At 41.2% G+C, this 18,592-nt stretch overlaps 1 protein-coding gene across 4 annotated transcripts in view; it reads left to right on the top strand.

The window, feature by feature from the left end:
• The window catches only part of EML4 (EMAP like 4), a 171,203-nt gene extending 152,930 nt beyond the window's left edge, over positions 1-18,273 (top strand). For all 4 annotated transcript variants that reach the window (XM_075412910.1, XM_075412909.1, XM_075412907.1 and 1 more), the window contains 6 exons: positions 2,802-2,890; positions 4,085-4,182; positions 8,774-8,861; positions 10,104-10,202; positions 14,807-14,937; positions 15,439-18,273. In XM_075412910.1, the coding sequence (XP_075269025.1) occupies positions 2,802-2,890; positions 4,085-4,182; positions 8,774-8,861; positions 10,104-10,202; positions 14,807-14,937; positions 15,439-15,903 (970 nt within the window). In that variant the 3' untranslated portion in view covers positions 15,904-18,273. The remainder of the gene's footprint in view (positions 1-2,801; positions 2,891-4,084; positions 4,183-8,773; positions 8,862-10,103; positions 10,203-14,806; positions 14,938-15,438) is intronic.
• The last annotated feature ends 319 nt before the right edge of the window (positions 18,274-18,592 follow it).

Here is an 18,592-nt window from a genome sequence, read left to right as displayed (position 1 = left end):
GGCTTTCTTGCTAGCAGTTGCGGTGTTTGCCACAGCACTGGGAGAGTTTGGGATCTGATTACAGCTTGTGGAAGCATCAAGAAACAGCTGAACTAGGTGTGACCCAACACTTCCTGTCTTAAATTAATATCAAAATTGTCACGGTGCACTGACTTTTTCCTCAGTCTACTTAGTTTGCTGCTAATATCTCTTGTTCAGAAAAATTTTTGGAGAAGGACTGGTGACACAAAATGCTGTCCCCAATGCCAAATGAAGTTCAGTATGCCCTCTTAAACGCAGCAGAAGTTTTGCGTTGTGTTTGATACCACACAATACCACCTCTGTGCTTGCAGTAAAGTACTGTGGTTTTGCATGTTTTTCCAGTTGCATTTTAGGCTTTGGGTATTTTTCATTTTACATGTTAACTGGACGATTACCTGGTTCAGGGAACAGCCTCAAAGGACCAATATAAAGAGCCGGTCTCGGGGCCAGCATCAAGAGGCGTGTCCCTGCCACAGCAGCCTCTCTGCTCTGGTTGTGTATTTCCGGACACCGAGGGCTCAGCCCTCCCCTTGGCTCTCTGGCAGAAGCTCTGTGCTGCGCGGTCACCTGCAGGAGGGCATGGGAAGGGGGTACCCATCTGCTTTGTGGAGGAAGGCTGCTTCTGCTGGTTACTGTGCTCGTGATCAGTTTTTATATCCAGGCACCACAGTCATGCTGCTCAATGTAAACAGGTGTCATGCTGTGTTGTCTTACTAGGTAAATAGATTTTACAGTATAGTACCTAAGTTTTCTGGTAAAGCAAAAGGTCTTCCTGTCTCCTGTTTTGCTGTCTGTGCACAAGAGATGTGTTGCCCACCTGGGCTGAAGCAGTGAGGAGCCTCCACCCTGTGCTGGATTCAGCAAGACACAAATAAAAATGAGACGGTGAGGCATTTGCTTTCAGACCAGCTTCTTGTGTTGCTTGAAAACCAGATGACTTCAACTCAGTGAAGCCTCCATGTGTGTTCTTCCCACTTCTGTTGTTGTCCCATCAGGATGTACTATTAGTTTTGCTGTCATGATGGAGTGATGGTTTTTCTTTCTGTGGTGGCAAAATAGCATAAGTACCCTCTCTCTTCTCACCTGCAAAACCCTTTTGAGGTTTTGGTTGGGGTTTGGGGTTTTTTTTTAATTTATTTTGGTTTGTTCTTTAATATCCACACCATTATCAGGGTTATCAGCCAGGTAACATTTTAGCGAAGCTTTTCGCAGGGCCAAAGAGGGGCATAGTTTGAACTAAATAGCAGAATAGCAACTTGTAACTCCCAGTGTGTTCAGAGAACCTGCAGATCGTCATTGTGTAGATTGGAAGAAATCAAATGTCCGCTTTCAGCAGATTGCAGCAGAGAAACTCTGAGTGCGGTTTCTACTGCTGTCCAATGCAAACATGTTAGCTGTTTTCCACTGGTTCTATCTGTCTTGCACACAGATTATTCGGCAGTCCATGGCATGTGGGGCTGGGTGTGTTTTTATGCATATGTTGAATTTCTTTTATGTGGTTTTCTAACCACAAGCTGCTTTTAAGCCACTGGGACCAGGCCACTTTCCAGATACCTAGCTGCTGTACACTAGATCAACACAAGCTGGAATCTCATCTGAATCTATAGACAGCAGCGATGTGCACTGTTGTTCCTGGAGTTTGTTTTAGGTTATAGAAGTTTGTTATGGAATAAATGGTCCTAGCTTTAGCGGTGTTCCACTGAGTTCACGATGAGACAGTGGGTGGAATCGTCTTACTCGTTTCCACAGTGTGTGAACTTGCTGTTTGCCACTAGGGATGGAAAACTGGCTGTGGTGTATCCATGTGGTTGTGAGATCAGAAGTTTGGAGCAAAGAAATTAAATTCTGAGTACTGCTTTAGTGAATTTAGCCATGTTGACATCTTACATTTTCATTATATATGTGTATATATATATATTTTTATTAAATTTTCATTGTCTTTGTTTTGCTAAAGTTCGCTGTATTTAGGAGTTAGGTGGGCATCAGAACCACTGCAAAATGCTCTGGTTCTGCTGGTCTTGCCTGTCTTGCTGTCAGTGGCCATTTCGGTGTATGGGCCACCGAGTTTTTGTAAACTTCTCTGACATTTTATATGTGCCTCATAACTAATACTGCAGGTTAAAAGTTGTTGTTAAATAATAATAAATGCAATTAATTACCTTAGTTATAAATCATTCAAGCAGGAAGTAAAAAAAAAAAAAGCTAGGTTATGAACCATCAAATTTCAGTAAATAGTTACTTCGTTTTACTTTGATAAAATTATTCCTAGAAATGGAGAGGACTGAGAGGAAAATACTACATTAGAATATACTCTGTGTTTGAAACGAGCATGGAAAGGTTTTCCACTCCCTCCTATTTTTATTTTTTTTAACTTTGCTTCATACAAATTGAAAGGTCGGTTTTTATATCAAAGCTGTTCTTGAAAATGGGAAAGTAGTACTAGATTAAAATTTGGCTGTAGCCTTAAGGCTTCAGATTGCTAAGGTGCAGTCGTATTAGCTATCTGGTGACGTGTTTATCATCCAGTAGATATTTTGATGATTACTACAGTGTTCAGGGAGGGGGGGAAAAATTGGGCTGTGTTTAGAATCTGTTATATATTCTTCACTGAAACTTGTATCGCTTTGTGAACCAGAAAAGTGTTCCATTAAAAACAGATGTTCAGCGTGCTGCCCTTGAGGGGCTAACATGAGAAGATGAAAGCAGGCAGTGATTGTTGCTCATTTGCGTACTTTTTTGTTTATTGGAAGTGATACTCATTGGAATTCTCCTCTCTCTAGGTGGTTTGTTTTGGATGCAGAAACGAGGGATCTGGTTTCAATACACACTGATGGCAACGAACAGCTCTCTGTGATGCGCTACTCAGTAGGTAGGCAGACTTGTACATTCAGAATAACTGCTGATAAATGAGATGTCTGTTCTGTTAAACGATGTTATACTACTCCCTAGTCACTAGAAAAGTCAGAGCTTTGGAAAAAGAAATGTTTAAGATGCTTAATATATAACTGAATCCTTCATTACAGATTTGTTTGTGTATGCTAAATCTTGGAGTTTTGTAACTGCAAACAGTACAGTCACCTTTTCCAGCCTTTCCTTCGCATAAAAGTGTGCTGCTGTTATAAACGTTAGCTTTTGCCCCAGAAAAATTATAAGTTCTCTACTAAATAGTTGTCAGGTTAACAGAAGAGTCTGCAAAAAGCTTAGCATTTCAGTTATATTCTAATATACTTATTAGTTAAGGTTCAAGTTCATTAATACAAAACCGTAAAACTAAGCTCAGGTCTGTCTGAAACTCAGAACTGTTTGTTAAGTATTTGCTATGGGATTACATGGAGACCAAGCCAGTATTGAGTCTCCTCTTCAGACGCAACATGACAGATCATTGGAGGCTGACTCCTCTCTGTTAAAACTGGACGAAGAATGCTCTCGTAAATGTGTTTCTTGTTTGCTTTTGGATAACATGCCATGTCAGTGGGCAGAATATTCTTCTGCTGCTGCGACATCTGCCAAGTGCAACCATTTATTTTAACGCACTGATGTTCATTGACACTAGAGGCATTTGATTGTGATTCAAGGCAACTCTAGTCCACGTACTTTTATTTTTTTTAATGGAGACAACATACATCAGAAAACTGCTTATAATGTTTGGACTCTCCACTTCTTCTTTAGACATTATTTAGTGGTGATGTGTATGCAATCTCCCCCCCTCCAAAGCTAAGCTCACTACAGAGTAAATACTGCTCTGCATTTTTTGTGATGCAGAAAACTAAAGCCTGCCCGCTGTTGACAGTTTCCAGAAATCCAGTGCAATCTGAGGATTTGTACCCTGTCCGTTGGACACCTATATAAAAAAGCAGAAGTGAAAGAACTTGCCCAAAAACCATACCCACAAAGTAAACAGATACTGACTGAAAACCAACATAATGTAAACAGTTATGTATCCTTAAATGCAGTTCTTAAGCAGTAGTTTAATTGAGACTGTTGTCTTAGTGATAAATCTGAAATCATTAAAATTTGGAAGACAAACATGCTGCTAATTTATATCAAATATTTTGTGTTGTAGATGGCACCTTACTTGCAGTTGGATCCCATGACAACTTTATTTACCTCTACGTAGTAACAGAAAATGGAAGAAAGTATAGCAGATATGGAAAATGCACTGTAAGTTTTAGAGCAAATATAATAGGCAGTTCTTGCATTCTGATGTTATACATACACTGGGATGTTAAGCAGTGGAATTCTCTCTGGGTTGGTGCTTTTCAGTTTTTAGCTTTGGTTATAGGTTTTGTGGGGGGGGTTTCAGCATTTGATTGGTTTTAAACTTCGGTCTGATGGGTACTGCAACCATTAGTGTTAGGTGAACACTTCTGCGACAAATATGACTAATTTCTCAGACTATGGACTCTGTCTTGGAAATGGGAAACTAGCAATAAGATGAAGGAATGCCTTGTACCTATACGCTGAAACTCTTTCAGGGAAAATATTACGCTTGCTTAGGGGTATTTTTCCCCTATTGGTAAAGTACTCCTTAGACCAACATAACATTAGATGGTGGAATTCCATTAGAATATGTAATTTGGGAGGTTGCAAATACGCCCTATTTTCAGCTGCAACTGTTGCTACAGAATTTGGAAATGGGGGATACGTGACCAATAAATTTCTGGCACAGGATAAATAAATATAAGTGTAGCACAAGTAGTGGAGTTTATATTAGTACTTCCACTTATATGAGGCTGTCCCAGTGCTAAAAAGACATACTTTTTTTTATCCTGAAGTGTTTAGTTATCTAACATCTTGGCTTTAAGTTTAGTTATCTCTTCAGATTAGTGGGAATATTTATATAAAGAACATGTGAACCTTAATGGGATTTGCAAAAGATATCGTAAGAATAGGTTCACATTTGACATGTTAAATGTTTTTTCAGGAATGCATCCCCCGCTCAAAACACTTTTCATAAGTTTGTCACCAATTGCATTTCTTTAGTTTTAAAAATAAGATAACTTCCTAAGCTGCTTTGTTACCTTGAAAACAGAGTTAAATTGGGGGGGGGGGTATTTTTTATTATTATTATTTTTCTAGAACCTTATTGCAAGACTTGCAGTGGGAACTGTTAGCTAGGAGGAAACAAACAGGCATTAGCGAGCCCTTTAGTGCCATGTATGGTGTCTTTGTGAGATTTCAACCCATTATTTGGCTGAGGATGCCCCATGCTCCTAGAGCATGGGCGTCCAGAGCAGCCTGGGTTGAGGTGCTGCTGGGGGCACGGGGCTGCCAGGGCAGTCAGCAGTGGTGAGTTTGCTCTGTCACTGTGGTGTGGAAGCTGGCAGGGAGAACTCGGCGCTGGCATGGGATACGGCTGGGAGGGAGGGCTGTTCGGTGTGGTGGAGACTCCTCGATGGCAGGGTTGTGGTGCAGGGTGAGCCAGGGCATCCTGCAGCCCCTGAGCAGGGTGGTGATGGGCTTAGCCAATAGCACAACGGTCGTGAGATGAGAAATCAAGTCTGCAGCCTTCTTGGGGAGCTCAGGCAGTGGAGAAAGGACTGAGCCTACAGGGAGGTCAGACTGGGGGCCCAGTGGGGCTGGTGGGGACGGCAGCCGATGGCTGTGCCTCAGTACAGCGTTTCACCCCATCACTTATTTTTTAACCGTGGAAGATAAAATCACTCAGAGATGGCTAATCTTAACATACATAATGTTTAGCTTGGTATACACTTCAAGGTCTCTGTGAGCTCTTTGAAGATGTATGAGATCATTTATTTCTGTATGTTGTATGTATTATGTATCAGGAGAGAGCACAGTGTAATTTAAAACAGGATCTGTATGTCTGCCCTGCCCGTCCCTCTGCCTTGGCAGGAAAGACGTGTGTAAAAATTGGGATGGGAGAAATGAGCATTGTTATATTCAGTCAGAAGCGTTAAGGCTTCAAAGCAGATTTCTGTTAACCATTTTTTTTTTTTTCCAGTCTGAGTGACTGTGTAACAGCCAAAATTAGCAGCCTGGTTTCTGTCGGGGCTGAGCTCCTCTGACCCTTGGAGCTCGCGCAGAAGGCAGCAGCGGCGCGTTGGCTGACCGGTGCTGCCTCTGCCGCTCGGGTTTCACCGTCCCGCGGGTCCCCGCTACCGGTGGGCCTGCACCCGTGTGGTGCTGAGCGCGGAGCCAGCATGCTCGGGACCCAGCGCACTCTCCCAGCCGGTGCCGGGGCGCTGGCACCGTGTCCTGCTGCTGTCCTGCTGCCATTCAGTAGCCTCGCCAGTGACCTCCAAGCAGTGTGACTCAGTCCTCCTGGTAGTCAACTTCTGGTGGTTTCTTCCAGCTTGAATACGTTATTTCAGAAGGATTTTATCTACTGAACCAGCATCAGCTTGTGCGGGAGGGCTGTATGCCCACTGTTACGTTTAAATCCCCTTTTCAGTCATGGCTAGGCTTTCTGCTGCTGCCGCAGGGGCGAGCCTCTGACCTGTGAGCGTGTTTCCACAGTGAGGGATGGCGGTGGTTGTGATCAGAAAGAATTTCAGATGAGCCGAAACAACCGTTTCGACTTGTGCAGCTGTTTTCTGAGGACTCCAGCTATGCAGGCAGCAATGTGAAGGTATGGGCTGGGTTATGAACTTCCAGCATGTCAGCAGCTCCAGGGTAGCTGGCGCTGTCTCTGTTAGTCTTACACTGGAGATACCTGTTAGCAAAGGAGAAGAAAGTGCCGTGCACGTAATGAGAGGGCTGCAGGGTGGAAGCCACGTGGCCAGCCACGCTGAAGTAGTTGGTACATTGGACTTAACCTGAAGTGTTAGTGTGCCCATCCTGTAGGCTGTGGGCATTTTGGCCCTTGCACCACTTCAGTCTGAAACAGATAAACATTGCCAATGAAGGAGAGAATTTCCGTGTAGTCAGATAGTTTTACTAGCCAGTGATAATGTGAGTAATGATGTTCATTGTATATAAAGTTACAGAAAAGGAAAGAGTGAAGTGTTGCCTTATCAGTGGGCAGATACCAAAGAAATACTTTAATAGACCAAGGGATCGTCCTATTGAAAATATTACGGCAATGTTATGTTCCAGTTCACTGTTCAGTGATTGCTTGCCTGAAAGGTTTTTGCAGTCGCGAGCCCCCTGACCAATTGCTTTGTTCCCTCCCCTGCCGCCCCCAGGAATTTCAACAGCTGCCAAATGTCTGGCAGGCTTTAGTAAATGACTGACCAATTCTTTTCCATGTTGGAGTTCTCTTGCAAATTTGAAGACTTGGAAAATAAGGGGGGGAGAAAAAAATCCTAGCCAATTGTGCTTTTTTTTTTTTTTTTTTCCAAAATACCAAGTTTGCATGCCGATATCATATATCCCACCCATGACTGCAAAGCAGTTATGTCAATACACGGTTCCTCTGCTTGAGGCAGAGACTAGTTCATAAGTAAATAAATCTTAAAAGCTAAATTTTCTTCTAAATGTTTTTGTAGTCTCTCACAGAGGACCTAGGGACAGGGAGACAGACTCCGGTGTATTTCTACATGTAATTCTGGAAGCAGTCATCATCTCCCGGAGTTCTCTGTAGAGGAGGGGCTGGCGTGGTGGGTGGTGCAGCAGCCAGGGCTGTGCTCCAGCAAGGCCCTGGCACTGCGGGTGCAGGCTGGGCCAAGAGACCTTGCAGGGTGCAAAGTGACACCAACTTCATAATGCCCACCGAGAGAGGGAGATGAATGGCGTCTGTGGGTCAAGAAAGTGGCGTTTTGTTGCCTGGCAGAATGACTAGGAAGGGGAGAAAATGGATGGTCTTACAAGGGGAGGAGGAGCAGTAAGAAGAAATTGAAGGGTGAAAGAAGAGTGACATGGATGTCACTTTTATGAATTTCCTACCCTCTCCTCTACAGAGAAATAATTTATTCCTACCTTATACAAATTTGCAGCTTCTCTGGAGCCTCTCGTGTCTTTATTATCACTATTATGATCATTACTACCAACAAAGTTCATGCACAGAACAACATTCTGACCAGCTGCATATAGCTTCTCCCTCAAAAACAGAGATGCGTGTTTAGCCCTCAGTGTACTCTTGATGGAGATAACTAAGCAATTAGGTCAAAGTGTTTTAATTCTTCTACAGAGGACCCTGTGCCTATAGGGAAGACTCCTTTCAAAGCTGCCACTAGCATGCATGCAGTATAAAAAGCACAGCAGTAACTTTCAAAAAGCTTACAAGGGTATTCTTGTAGCACCGGTCCTTCATCTTGTAGTTTTACATGGTGATTGTTAACTGAGGTATCCTAAGTATTTCGGATGCGCAAAGGTTATTTGAGAGTGTGTGCATTTAATGGAAATTATTTTGAATGGATAGAGAAATAGAGTCCTGTCGGTCACTTTTCTGTTAGGATCTAAAAATGATCCTGTGCAAGTTACTTGCCTTTCTCAATTAGTAGCAATGTATACTTTTGTAATTCAAGTAGAATGTGAGTTAATCCATATTTTAGCAATATACCTTCTAGGAGTAAGTCATTCTGGGGTCCAAGAGGGACGACACCCTTTACAAGTGAAGAATCCACTGTGCGGTGGCAGAGGCACGGTGCCCAGCCTGTGTTTGTTTAGCTGTTAGTGAGCGTGGCGCTGGGGAGTAAGGAGCATTTACAGGAGCACAAGTGAATTGCGGCAGACCTGGCGTGGGTGGGGAGGTGCTTTTTTGCTGTTAGCTGTCCCATCTGTGGGTGCAACTTCTCCTTCTGTTTGAACTAAAATACGTGTTTCACATTGGTGTTACTGCATTCTTCCCCAGGGACATTCCAGCTATATTACACACCTTGACTGGTCCCCGGACAACAAGTATATAATGTCAAACTCAGGAGACTATGAAATACTATACTGTAAGTATGGAATTACTGTAAGTATGAAATTAAATACATTGGAAACAGAAGTATGTATTAGCTGTCAGAATATTTAGAAGAGGGTGTTTGATCAGGACTGTACAAAATGCTTGCTGACAAAGGAACCAATCTGAACTTGCGTAACCTGATATCTTGATGTTATTCAGAGCTGTGTACTACCTAATGGCAATGCCAAATATAGCTTTCTTCTTTACAAGGTCATAAATCAGTTTAACAGTGTAGAATTTACAGAACAAGTGGCACTACATTTTGATGTTGGCCAAAAGTTCTGTAGATTGAAAATAATATATACAGTTGTCTAGTGTCAACAGTACAGTTATTTTGGGGGAATAAAATCAGTGGGTTTGTGCCAGTGTTCTGTTCTGGGGTTTCTTTTTTTGAAACTTGGCTGGTGGTGTTGAAAACTAGGCAAAGCAATAATGCTACTTTAATAAGCTAGTGGTAATAATGCTTTTGTGTTTGTCTTTTTTAGTATGTGAAAATACGGATTTAATAGATAGTGGTTATGTCAGAAGTTCAACTTGAGTAGTGCATGTCAGTCTGTTTTTAAATTGTTTTTTGTATTCTTGTCTTCCTGTGGCTTTAACTAGATCTGAGAAGACAGTTTAAATATCTGTCGCCTTAACATGTTCTTTCCACCTGTCACAATGTAGCTTTCAAATCTGGATAGTGCAGTATCTCGATCTGTGATTCTGTGATTCTGTTTATAATTGACTGTGTAGAGAAGCAAAGAGCTGTGACCCATTAGTACTTGGCTGTTGTATGGAAAGATGGACATACTTCTAGGAAACAATCTTTCCTTTCCTAGTTAAAAGTTGCAAAGCAGTCTGAGGGTCCTCTGTCAGTAGTTTCTCACTGTTTTAAAAGCAGAGCTTCCTGAATGATTGATTGAATTTTAGCACACCAATGGAGCTGATAGGAAGGAGAAATTATTCTATTACAAGACTCTATTAAAGCATTTTGTAGAGTAGGTAGCAAGGGACCCAAGCTGCAGAGGTATGCTGATCTGAAAAGGGAAACAAGAAGTAAATGTGACTTAAATATCAAGCAAAACTTCAGGTACCTGGCATTTGATAAAAGGTACTGGTCTGTCTTTGCCTCTACAATGCAATTGCAGATTGGTTTTAAGATGCATTTGTTTACTGTCTTAGCACCTTCAAAGAGCACATATGTAAACAGAAAATTATGTGGCATAGCTCATCATACACTTTTTTTTTACAGGGGACATTCCAAGTGGCTGTAAGCTAATCAGGAATCGTTCTGACTGTAAGGATATAGATTGGACGACATACACTTGTGTGCTAGGGTTCCAGGTGTTTGGTAAGCACCATTTAACTTCTTTCTAAGCTATTCATGCTGTGCTTTTATGTTTTCTTTTACTTCAATTTGTCATGATTATTGCGGATGGTGCTGAGATGACAGGCCAAAGAGGCTGACCACAATACTTGTCGGTGATACAGAGCACTATAGACAATGTATAATTAATTTCTATTTAGTCTTGAAATTTGGGATTTGATTTTTCTGGTCATTTTAGGCGACCAATTTTGGAGGCACTGAAGCAAAAAGCCGGTATTTTAAAGTACTCGTCTACATTCCCCTTTGCTTACCTTGTTTTGGGATAGGACCAAGACTATGTGAGTGTAGGTTATAGTTCATGTCTCAAAATCATGACAGCACTTTGATATCTGTAGTCAAAGGTGAGCGATATACACTGCTTCTAAATAGTATAAATGCTTTAAAGATCGAACAGATTTGTTACCTAGTAGTCTATTTTCAAAATGTACAAAAAAATTTACAAAGCTGACACATCTGATTTTAACAGTGCAGTTTGAGACTGTGGCAAAACAGTTCAAACTGCTTTTGCTGAGAGCAGCTCTGTTGGCCATAAGTGAGGAGCCCCTCTGTGAGAGGTTGAAAAGTATGGTTCAGCCTGTCAGTGTTGTAAAACCAAGCTGGGTGAGCTGAATGTCTCACTTCTGCTGCTGAGATCAGATACCTGCCTCTGTTCTTCAGGTAGGAAACATCAGAAACAGATAAACCAGCAGATTCTGTAGAGTAAGGGTTAGGTCTACAAATCTTTTCTTCACAACTGCTAGCAGTTCAACTTTGAATATCAGTTTATATACAGGGTAGAAGAAAATCAGGTAAGTCTGAGTGCTTTCTGTAGCTTCTGACACCTGTCATGCATATTTTAGGGCTGTCATGTGCTTAACGAGCAAGTAGTCATAAAGGATTGCAGTTAATTTGTGGGCTAACACTGACACTCTTGTGTGCCATATTGATTGCGTGGAAGGCATTTGGTGCTTTATAACCAGGCTTGATTTCCCTTCTGGGTACCAAAGATCTGAGGCAGAGGAAAATAAATGGGTCAGAGAAGGAAGCTGACTGGTTGATAAACTGCATAAATATTTTTGAGTTGTTTGGAGCTCGAGGTAGGTAGCAGAAAGAAACAGGAGCGTGCTGTTTCTGGACCGGAATACTGTTGCTTATTGCTAGTTTGATGAAAATATTGGCTCCCATTAGCCTGAACTGGGTTATGTCCGTGTTTGTTTTTAGTCAGTCTGTCTGGGTGAAGTAGAGAGTGGATGGCTGTTTCCTCTGACACTCTGTGCGCATAAGCCTAGGCTGACGAGGAGTTGGTCCACAGCAGTGATGTCCTCACTGTCTTTACTGCCACTGAAATAATAGTGCAATGCAAATGCCTTTTTTTAAATGGAGTATCAGAAGATTCAGGAGACACTAGAGAAACTGAAAAGCAATACTCTGTTTGACACTAATATGACGTCTTTCTCCAGGAGCAATGAAAAAACTGTGTAAGGACTGAATATTCCTTCTGGAATAGCCTTGGAGCTGGAGCCGTTTTACGTTTTATGCAGAGTATTTAAATCTAGAAACGTGGAGGTAGCAGACGGTGAATCTGTTGCTACTGAACTCTTACCACTACGTTTGGTGGCAGAGCAGACAGAATATGGGGAGCAGCTCTCTGAATCCTAGTGCTTTCCCAGAAGTGTCCTTTACTCCTGACCTAAGGAGGTGAGGTGTGGGAATGCAGAAAGTTTGGTTTCACATCTAGACCATTGGCTTTGTGTCTTTAACAGCTCTCAGATAGAAGCTACTGGTGACTGGGGCCAGGGTGGAGATGAGCAGCTCCTATAAGCACTGTTTCAAGAAGCATTTTTACTTTTTGTTTTTAAAAAGTGGAGAAGTCTGCTGATCCTATCTGCATTCCCTTTTGGATTAATACAAACTTTAACCACTCTGGATTAAGCTTAATTAGTCTCAACTGCTCTCAGTGTGTTCAGTGTGCCAGAGGACCTGGAACTGAAGTAGATAAAGCAGAGATAATGTGGTGTTATTCTGGGGCAGAACAATATATTTGAACTTCCCAGCCAAGTTTCATCATGCTTTGATTTTATATTCTCTGGCAGTCTGACACACCTTGCAGAATCTTAAAATCGTGGCTTGGTCTCAGACAAAGGCACGTATTTTCCCATTAAAGCAGACAGTGCAGCTAAGCCAACCTAGCAGATATTTGCTGCCCAAAGGAGCAGTCTGGCTTTGACCAGCTGGCTCAGGGATCCAAACAAGCTGGGGCTGCTCGCTTTGATGCTCAGGAGAGGGGGTGAAGTTTATAGGATTTGTGCTTTTGGGGTATGTGTTTTACTAATTTAGCTCCGTGGATATTGTGTCCGTAGCCTCAGGCATTGCACTGTTGTCAGCAGAAGAAAGAGGATGGAAGTGCATGGTGCAGATGAGAATAGCATTGCTCCTTTTTGGCAATTGATATTACTGTATTGGCTCAGCAGTATCATCAATCTGCACCCTGAGCACTTGAAGTCACTCTCCTTTGCTGCACATTTCCCATGATTTTGACTGAGCAGATTCTTTTGAGAAGCCTACTGCTGGCTAGCAGAATTTGTTAAAATTGAAGTGCTGCTGTCATACCTAATAACAAAGTCCTGTTATTTTGTATTTTTTGGTATTTTTTACAGTTATTGAGAACTAAGAACTTGGTCATATTAATGTCTTGGTTTTTCCATGTGTGCCTGATGCCTTGAAAGCATATCCTGCTGCTTTGGGCTTGTGCTTTGGGCACAGACTGAAACATAGGAAGTTCCGTCTGAACATGAGGAAGAACTTCTTCCCTCTGAGGGTGACGGAGCCGTGGAACAGGCTGCCCAGGGAGGTTGTGGAGTCTCCTTCTCTGGAGATATTCAGGACCCGCCTGGACAAGGTCCTGTGCAGCCTGCTGTAGGCGACCCTGCTTCGGCAGGAGGGTTGGACTAGATGACCCACAGAGGCCCCTTCCAACCCCTACCATTCTGTGATTCTGTGTGCTTTGTGACAAAGCGTTGTCTTACCTTTAGAGCTGCTAAAGAAATTTGTGAACACAAAAGCTAAAAAGAGATGCAATCTTGAATATTCGTCTTTTTAATCTCAAATTTAAAAGAAGAGGAAATAGCGTAGCTGTTTGGCACAGTCTACCTAAGGTGGTAGCTGAAACCTCAGGAAACTGATTTGAAGTTCATTTATTACTCCCACCTGATGACAGTATTTTATATATAGAACGCAAGAGAAGGTTAAAATTCATTCATTTTGAGCTACTTGAAAATTTTTAAATAGTATATATTTTTCAGGCTGAATGCATTGATGCAAGAGCACTAAAATGTTTCTGAATATTTTCTGTAGCATTTCATGTCTTTAGTAAATTACCTACAATGTACTTTGTTGGCATTGTAGCAAGGTTAACAAGCTGCCTTTTGTTATTCTTCTGAGAAAATAAAGTTCTTACTCCACCCAATGAAGAATGGAAAAAAACAACTTTAAAGTAGGAAACTATTTGCTATTTTGCTTAAACACAAGAAGAGATACTGTGAGAACTTGAAAAAAAGAAGGCAATTCTAAGTTGGTGTTTTGTGCTGCATAAAATAGTACACAGCACATGTTTTTTTATTTTACCAAAGTCAGTGGTTGTAAGGGAGGAAGAAGATACTTTCTTATCTGATAATGGACATCCCTCTCAGTCAATCGGACGCAAAGTTTTTCAGGGTGGGAGGTGAAATTTGAGGGGGACAAATTCCTCCTAACTCCTGACTAGGTAGTCAGAAACCCAAGTCTGAGCTGTAAAAATATGGTACCTTTGGCATAAATTAGTATCTTATAACCTCTTGCTTACCTTTTGTTCAGGTTTTCTTGCAGATGTGAATTATTGATTTGGTGTGGGAATCTGTAGAGTCTTTGCTTTTTGTTAAAACTAGAGCCTCCCCCCTTCCCCAGTTTGTTCAGTGCTTTTCATCCAGGCAATATTGTTGTTCTTTTGTCTGGACGTATCAGTGTCATTCTTTTCACTTAAAAGCATATTGAATTGTACTTAAGCACTTGACAGCACTTACATCTATGAAACCCATACAGGCTGGGTTTCTGGGCATAGTATCTTCAATCAGTTGCCTCCTTTGAATCATGCAAATACTGGAAATTGCTCCAAATTTAAAATGAAACCAAAAGAAACCTCGGCGTAATGTATGGTACCTGGGCTTGTTCCATGCTTCAGCATCAGTCTTCCTTTTAAAATATTTGTGCATGAATGAGTGTTAAATTAAGAGTTGCCAATTTTAGCAGCAAACCTAAGATTCAGATAAGCTTTAAACAAAGCTGAGGTTATGAACAGGAAACTTATCAAGCCCAAGAGGTTATCCTGGCTGAGGCGGAGGGTTCGGGGGGACAGAGGATCGGGGAGCGGCATTCAACTAGCAAAATATTAATGACTTTTAATGCAGTGCATAATCGATTTTCCAATGAAGTATCTTTCTTACCTTTTATTAGGCTTTCTATTTCTCACAACTTTAGAGATTTTATTTTTGTTTATAGATTGTCTTTTGTTTCTAAAATTACCATCGGTAAGTATCTTCTCTGCTCTCTCGTAGGAGTTTGGCCTGAAGGATCGGATGGGACAGACATAAATGCCCTTGTCAGATCCCATAACCGAAAAGTGATAGCAGTTGCTGATGATTTTTGTAAGGTCCATCTCTTTCAGTACCCCTGTTCCAAGCCAAAGGTAAGTCTAGACCAGTCTAGTCTATGTGCTTGTTTGCATTGCATGAAGCTTGCTTTGCCAGACACCTGCTTCCAGCTTGGTCATTTTGGAACCTGGCAGCCAAATGACTCACTTATATCTGAGAACAGTGCTAGAGACAAAAGCATGGGTTTACCCATTCAGTTTATATAAAAAATAGAAAATATAAAACAGTATACCTAAAAGTGAAGTAGCAATAGCTAACCTTAAGTTCTGGAGCAGAGGCTTGATGCTTTCTGTTGGCTGGCTTTGATGTTGTGTCCATTACTTTTTGCACAGAGATGTAACTCTGTCCCGAGTTACAAGCCTTAAGAACAGAGGGTATATTGTGGTGGGAAAAATAATACAAATATAATTCTTTACTCTTACATAAATAAAGAGCTCTCTTGGAGGGCCAGACAAGAACAGTAGTAGTTTTGGATTTCGGTATCATGTGCTCTTCTACTCAAGCATGTGATTTATCTTTCTGCTTATTTTCAATAGGCTCCAAGTCACAAATACAGCGCTCACAGTAGTCATGTGACAAATGTCAGCTTCACCCATAGCGATGGTCACTTGATTTCAACTGGAGGGAAAGACATGAGTATTATTCAATGGAAACTTGTGGAGAAGGTAACTCTGCCACAAAATGACATTGTCGTAGACATTGGTGCAACCAAAGTGCCCATCCCTGCCAGTGAAAATGCTGTACAGTCTCCTGCACCTCTCCCACAGCCTTTTAATGAAATGAACCAAAACGAAAGTGTAACTGGCAGCTCTCCGGCTTCTTTGGAGAGCAATTTGGAGCAGTCTGTGGAGGCCAGCGAGGAGCAAAGCGAGGAGCAAAGCGAGGGGAGCAGCCTGGATCCTGCCGAGCCAGGCTACGAGGAGCCCTCCAACGAGACGAGCGAGGAGCACAGCGAATCCACGGTCACTGAAGAGCAGCAAGATAACTCACCGGTGTCTTAACACTCCCAGCTCAGGCAGTTGTTATTTTCCCTTGGTGTGCGTGCTTTCATTACAGGGTGAGGGTTCAAATAGGAAAAAGTAACTGAGATTCATGACCACTCCAGCTTTTGAGTTTCAGTGAGATTTTTAGTCTGAGCTTCAGTTCAATGTGCGAAACCATCCCCAAGGGCCTGACTTGATGATCTGTGTCAAGATCTGGTCACAGTTAGTAGTGGACATTACCATAGATCCATTTCAGTTCTGAAATTGCTGTCAGGAAGTGGCATGAAATACATACTGGAAAAAAAAGGTTAGCTCTGAGAACTAGCTGAAGTAGACCACCTTAACTATGTGAAAGTGCTTTCTGGAAGAACTAAGCTGATGGGAAGCGCTGAGCTGTTCCAGCTGGGGAGTACTGTGCTGCTTTTTCCAGGTGCGAAGACAAACAAAACAAAACAAAAAACAACCAAAAAGCTCTTTGTAGGGCTATTTTCCTTTGTTTTTTCTTAATGAGAGAAATAGAGGAAAAACAATGTCACGATGCCACATGTATGGCGATGCCTTCTTGATGTAACACGTATGCAATTTTCTAACACTACTAATTCCTCGTGGAATCTGGATGTGTTCGCAGTTGGTCTGCCCTGGGTGCTGCTAGTTCTAAGGCAAATCCTGTCGAGGAACGGTGTCGGCTGTTCCATTTTCACAGACTATTTAATAACAGACTAACCAAATACTGGCGTGTTTCACTTTTCATGACCTGAAAGTTGATTTAAACTGTAGGACATAATTGTCTTTTCAAAGAATTGCTCGCCTAGAGAGTTGGAAACTTAGAGTCTTTACAGTGGCTTTGATGTGAACAGCAGAGAAAGCGTGGCAAGAACACAGAAGTCAGATGGGCTCCAGAGTTAAACTTCAAGCCTTCAAGCAGAACTTGCTCCTACCCTAACAGGAGAAATATAAATACAGTTAACTTAAATTATTAAATTGGTGCTTAGGATTAGTATATTAAGTTGATAATTTTTTCTTCTGAATTTTTAGAGGTAACTCTAAGAATCATTAAACTGCAATCTCTCTCTATTTTTTTTTCTCCCTGTCTCCTTTAGCAGTTGTGATACAAGCATACAGTAATTTAGATAATGATGTGATTTTATTTTTTTTTCTAGACTTGCTGATCTATTATTTTTGTGATTTTTGTTTCCACCCTACCCCTCCCTGGGTTGCTCTAAGCCATGCAGCTCTCATGTGGCTATACCTGGCCAGTTACGGGATATCTTGGCATTTGTTATGCATTTGGAAAGTACTTTTTTTACGAAGTTCATCAGATAGCTACATTTTTTTTCATAAGTGCATACGTTTCCTACTTTAAAAAGATACAGATTTACTGACAGATACCCATTTCCTTTGTACTTGTTTATATTTTGATTACATAGAATTTTCTTTTTTAACTTGCTGCATTGTGCTGGTATTTTAGTTCTTAGTTAGAGTATCATGTTTAGAAACTTTGGATGAGTTCATAAGTCTTAATTGTGCAAGCGTTTACGTGATTGTGCCATTCCAAAGTGCATCAAAACTGTCATTCCCTTACTAGTATCTTCTCAGGAGAAATGCTACAGATCAGGTATTTAGTCATCATTTGGAAAGATAAAAACAAATGGACTCCCAAAGGACATTTAGAACATTTATATATAAAATATATAAATAGATATATACACACACATATATATATTAAAAAAATATCCTCTTGTTTACAACAGTTCCAGAAAACCTCAAAGTAGTTCCCTTCAGATGGAGGGGGATATGGATTCCAAGCAACCCATCTGTTTAAACTGTGCTCTGTACATAGAGTTTTGCTGGAGAGCTCTAGTATTCCTGACTTGCAGATTTGCCAAATAGCAGCAATGGAAGGTAAAGGTCAACTCATCAAAGTACTTGGTTCTAAATGAGGAATATGCTGTAGGTTTAGAAAATAATCTTAGCAAAGGAGAAAGGATTTTAGAGCTGACGAGGCACAGAGCGCGCTCTGTCATTTTTATGAACTCCACGTAAGCAACACATTTCCTTTTGGAACATCTGCCACCTGGGGTTGCCATGTAAAGTGAGAGTTACGATTATGATATTCTTGTGTCTGTAGTTCGGAAGACTCTACTAATATGCAAAAAGCCTTACAGCTTTCAATTGCTGGCAACTACTGTTCAACAAATAATTAAATCTGTGATAATGGATGGAAATGGGTGGGATTATGTAACTGTAGATGTTTTAGAAAAATAATTGTGAATGAATTATGATAAGAGTGTTTCATGTGAAGATGTTTGAGCCATTTCTATCTATCATGCATTCCTGTCTCAAGGCAGAAAATTTTGAAGATTAAAAAAAATAAAATAATCAAAATAATATATTGCAGTGTCTTTCTCTGTATCTGTTCTGGTTCCTTCTGTATGTAAAGTGGATGCTGCAATTACAGTTGCAATGTCTGGGTCTATGATTTTGGAAGAACCTTTTTAACTTGTGCTTTTTTGATAACCTCCCACACTGCCTAAAAGTAAGTTAATTCAGCATCATGAATAATGCTGGCACTCCTAAATATTTATCATCTTTACTTCTGGTAAGTTTTAGGACATTTCCTGTTTCCATTTTTGATTAACAGCCTACTAGCATTGTCGTACTGTAGCTAATTGATGGGCAGCAGGGGATTACAAGTAGGTTTTTGTCC

Source organism: Opisthocomus hoazin, chromosome 2, assembly GCF_030867145.1.
Source record: "Opisthocomus hoazin isolate bOpiHoa1 chromosome 2, bOpiHoa1.hap1, whole genome shotgun sequence".
Lineage (NCBI taxonomy): Eukaryota > Metazoa > Chordata > Aves > Opisthocomiformes > Opisthocomidae > Opisthocomus > Opisthocomus hoazin.
This window is presented reverse-complemented; position numbering and strand designations above follow the sequence as displayed.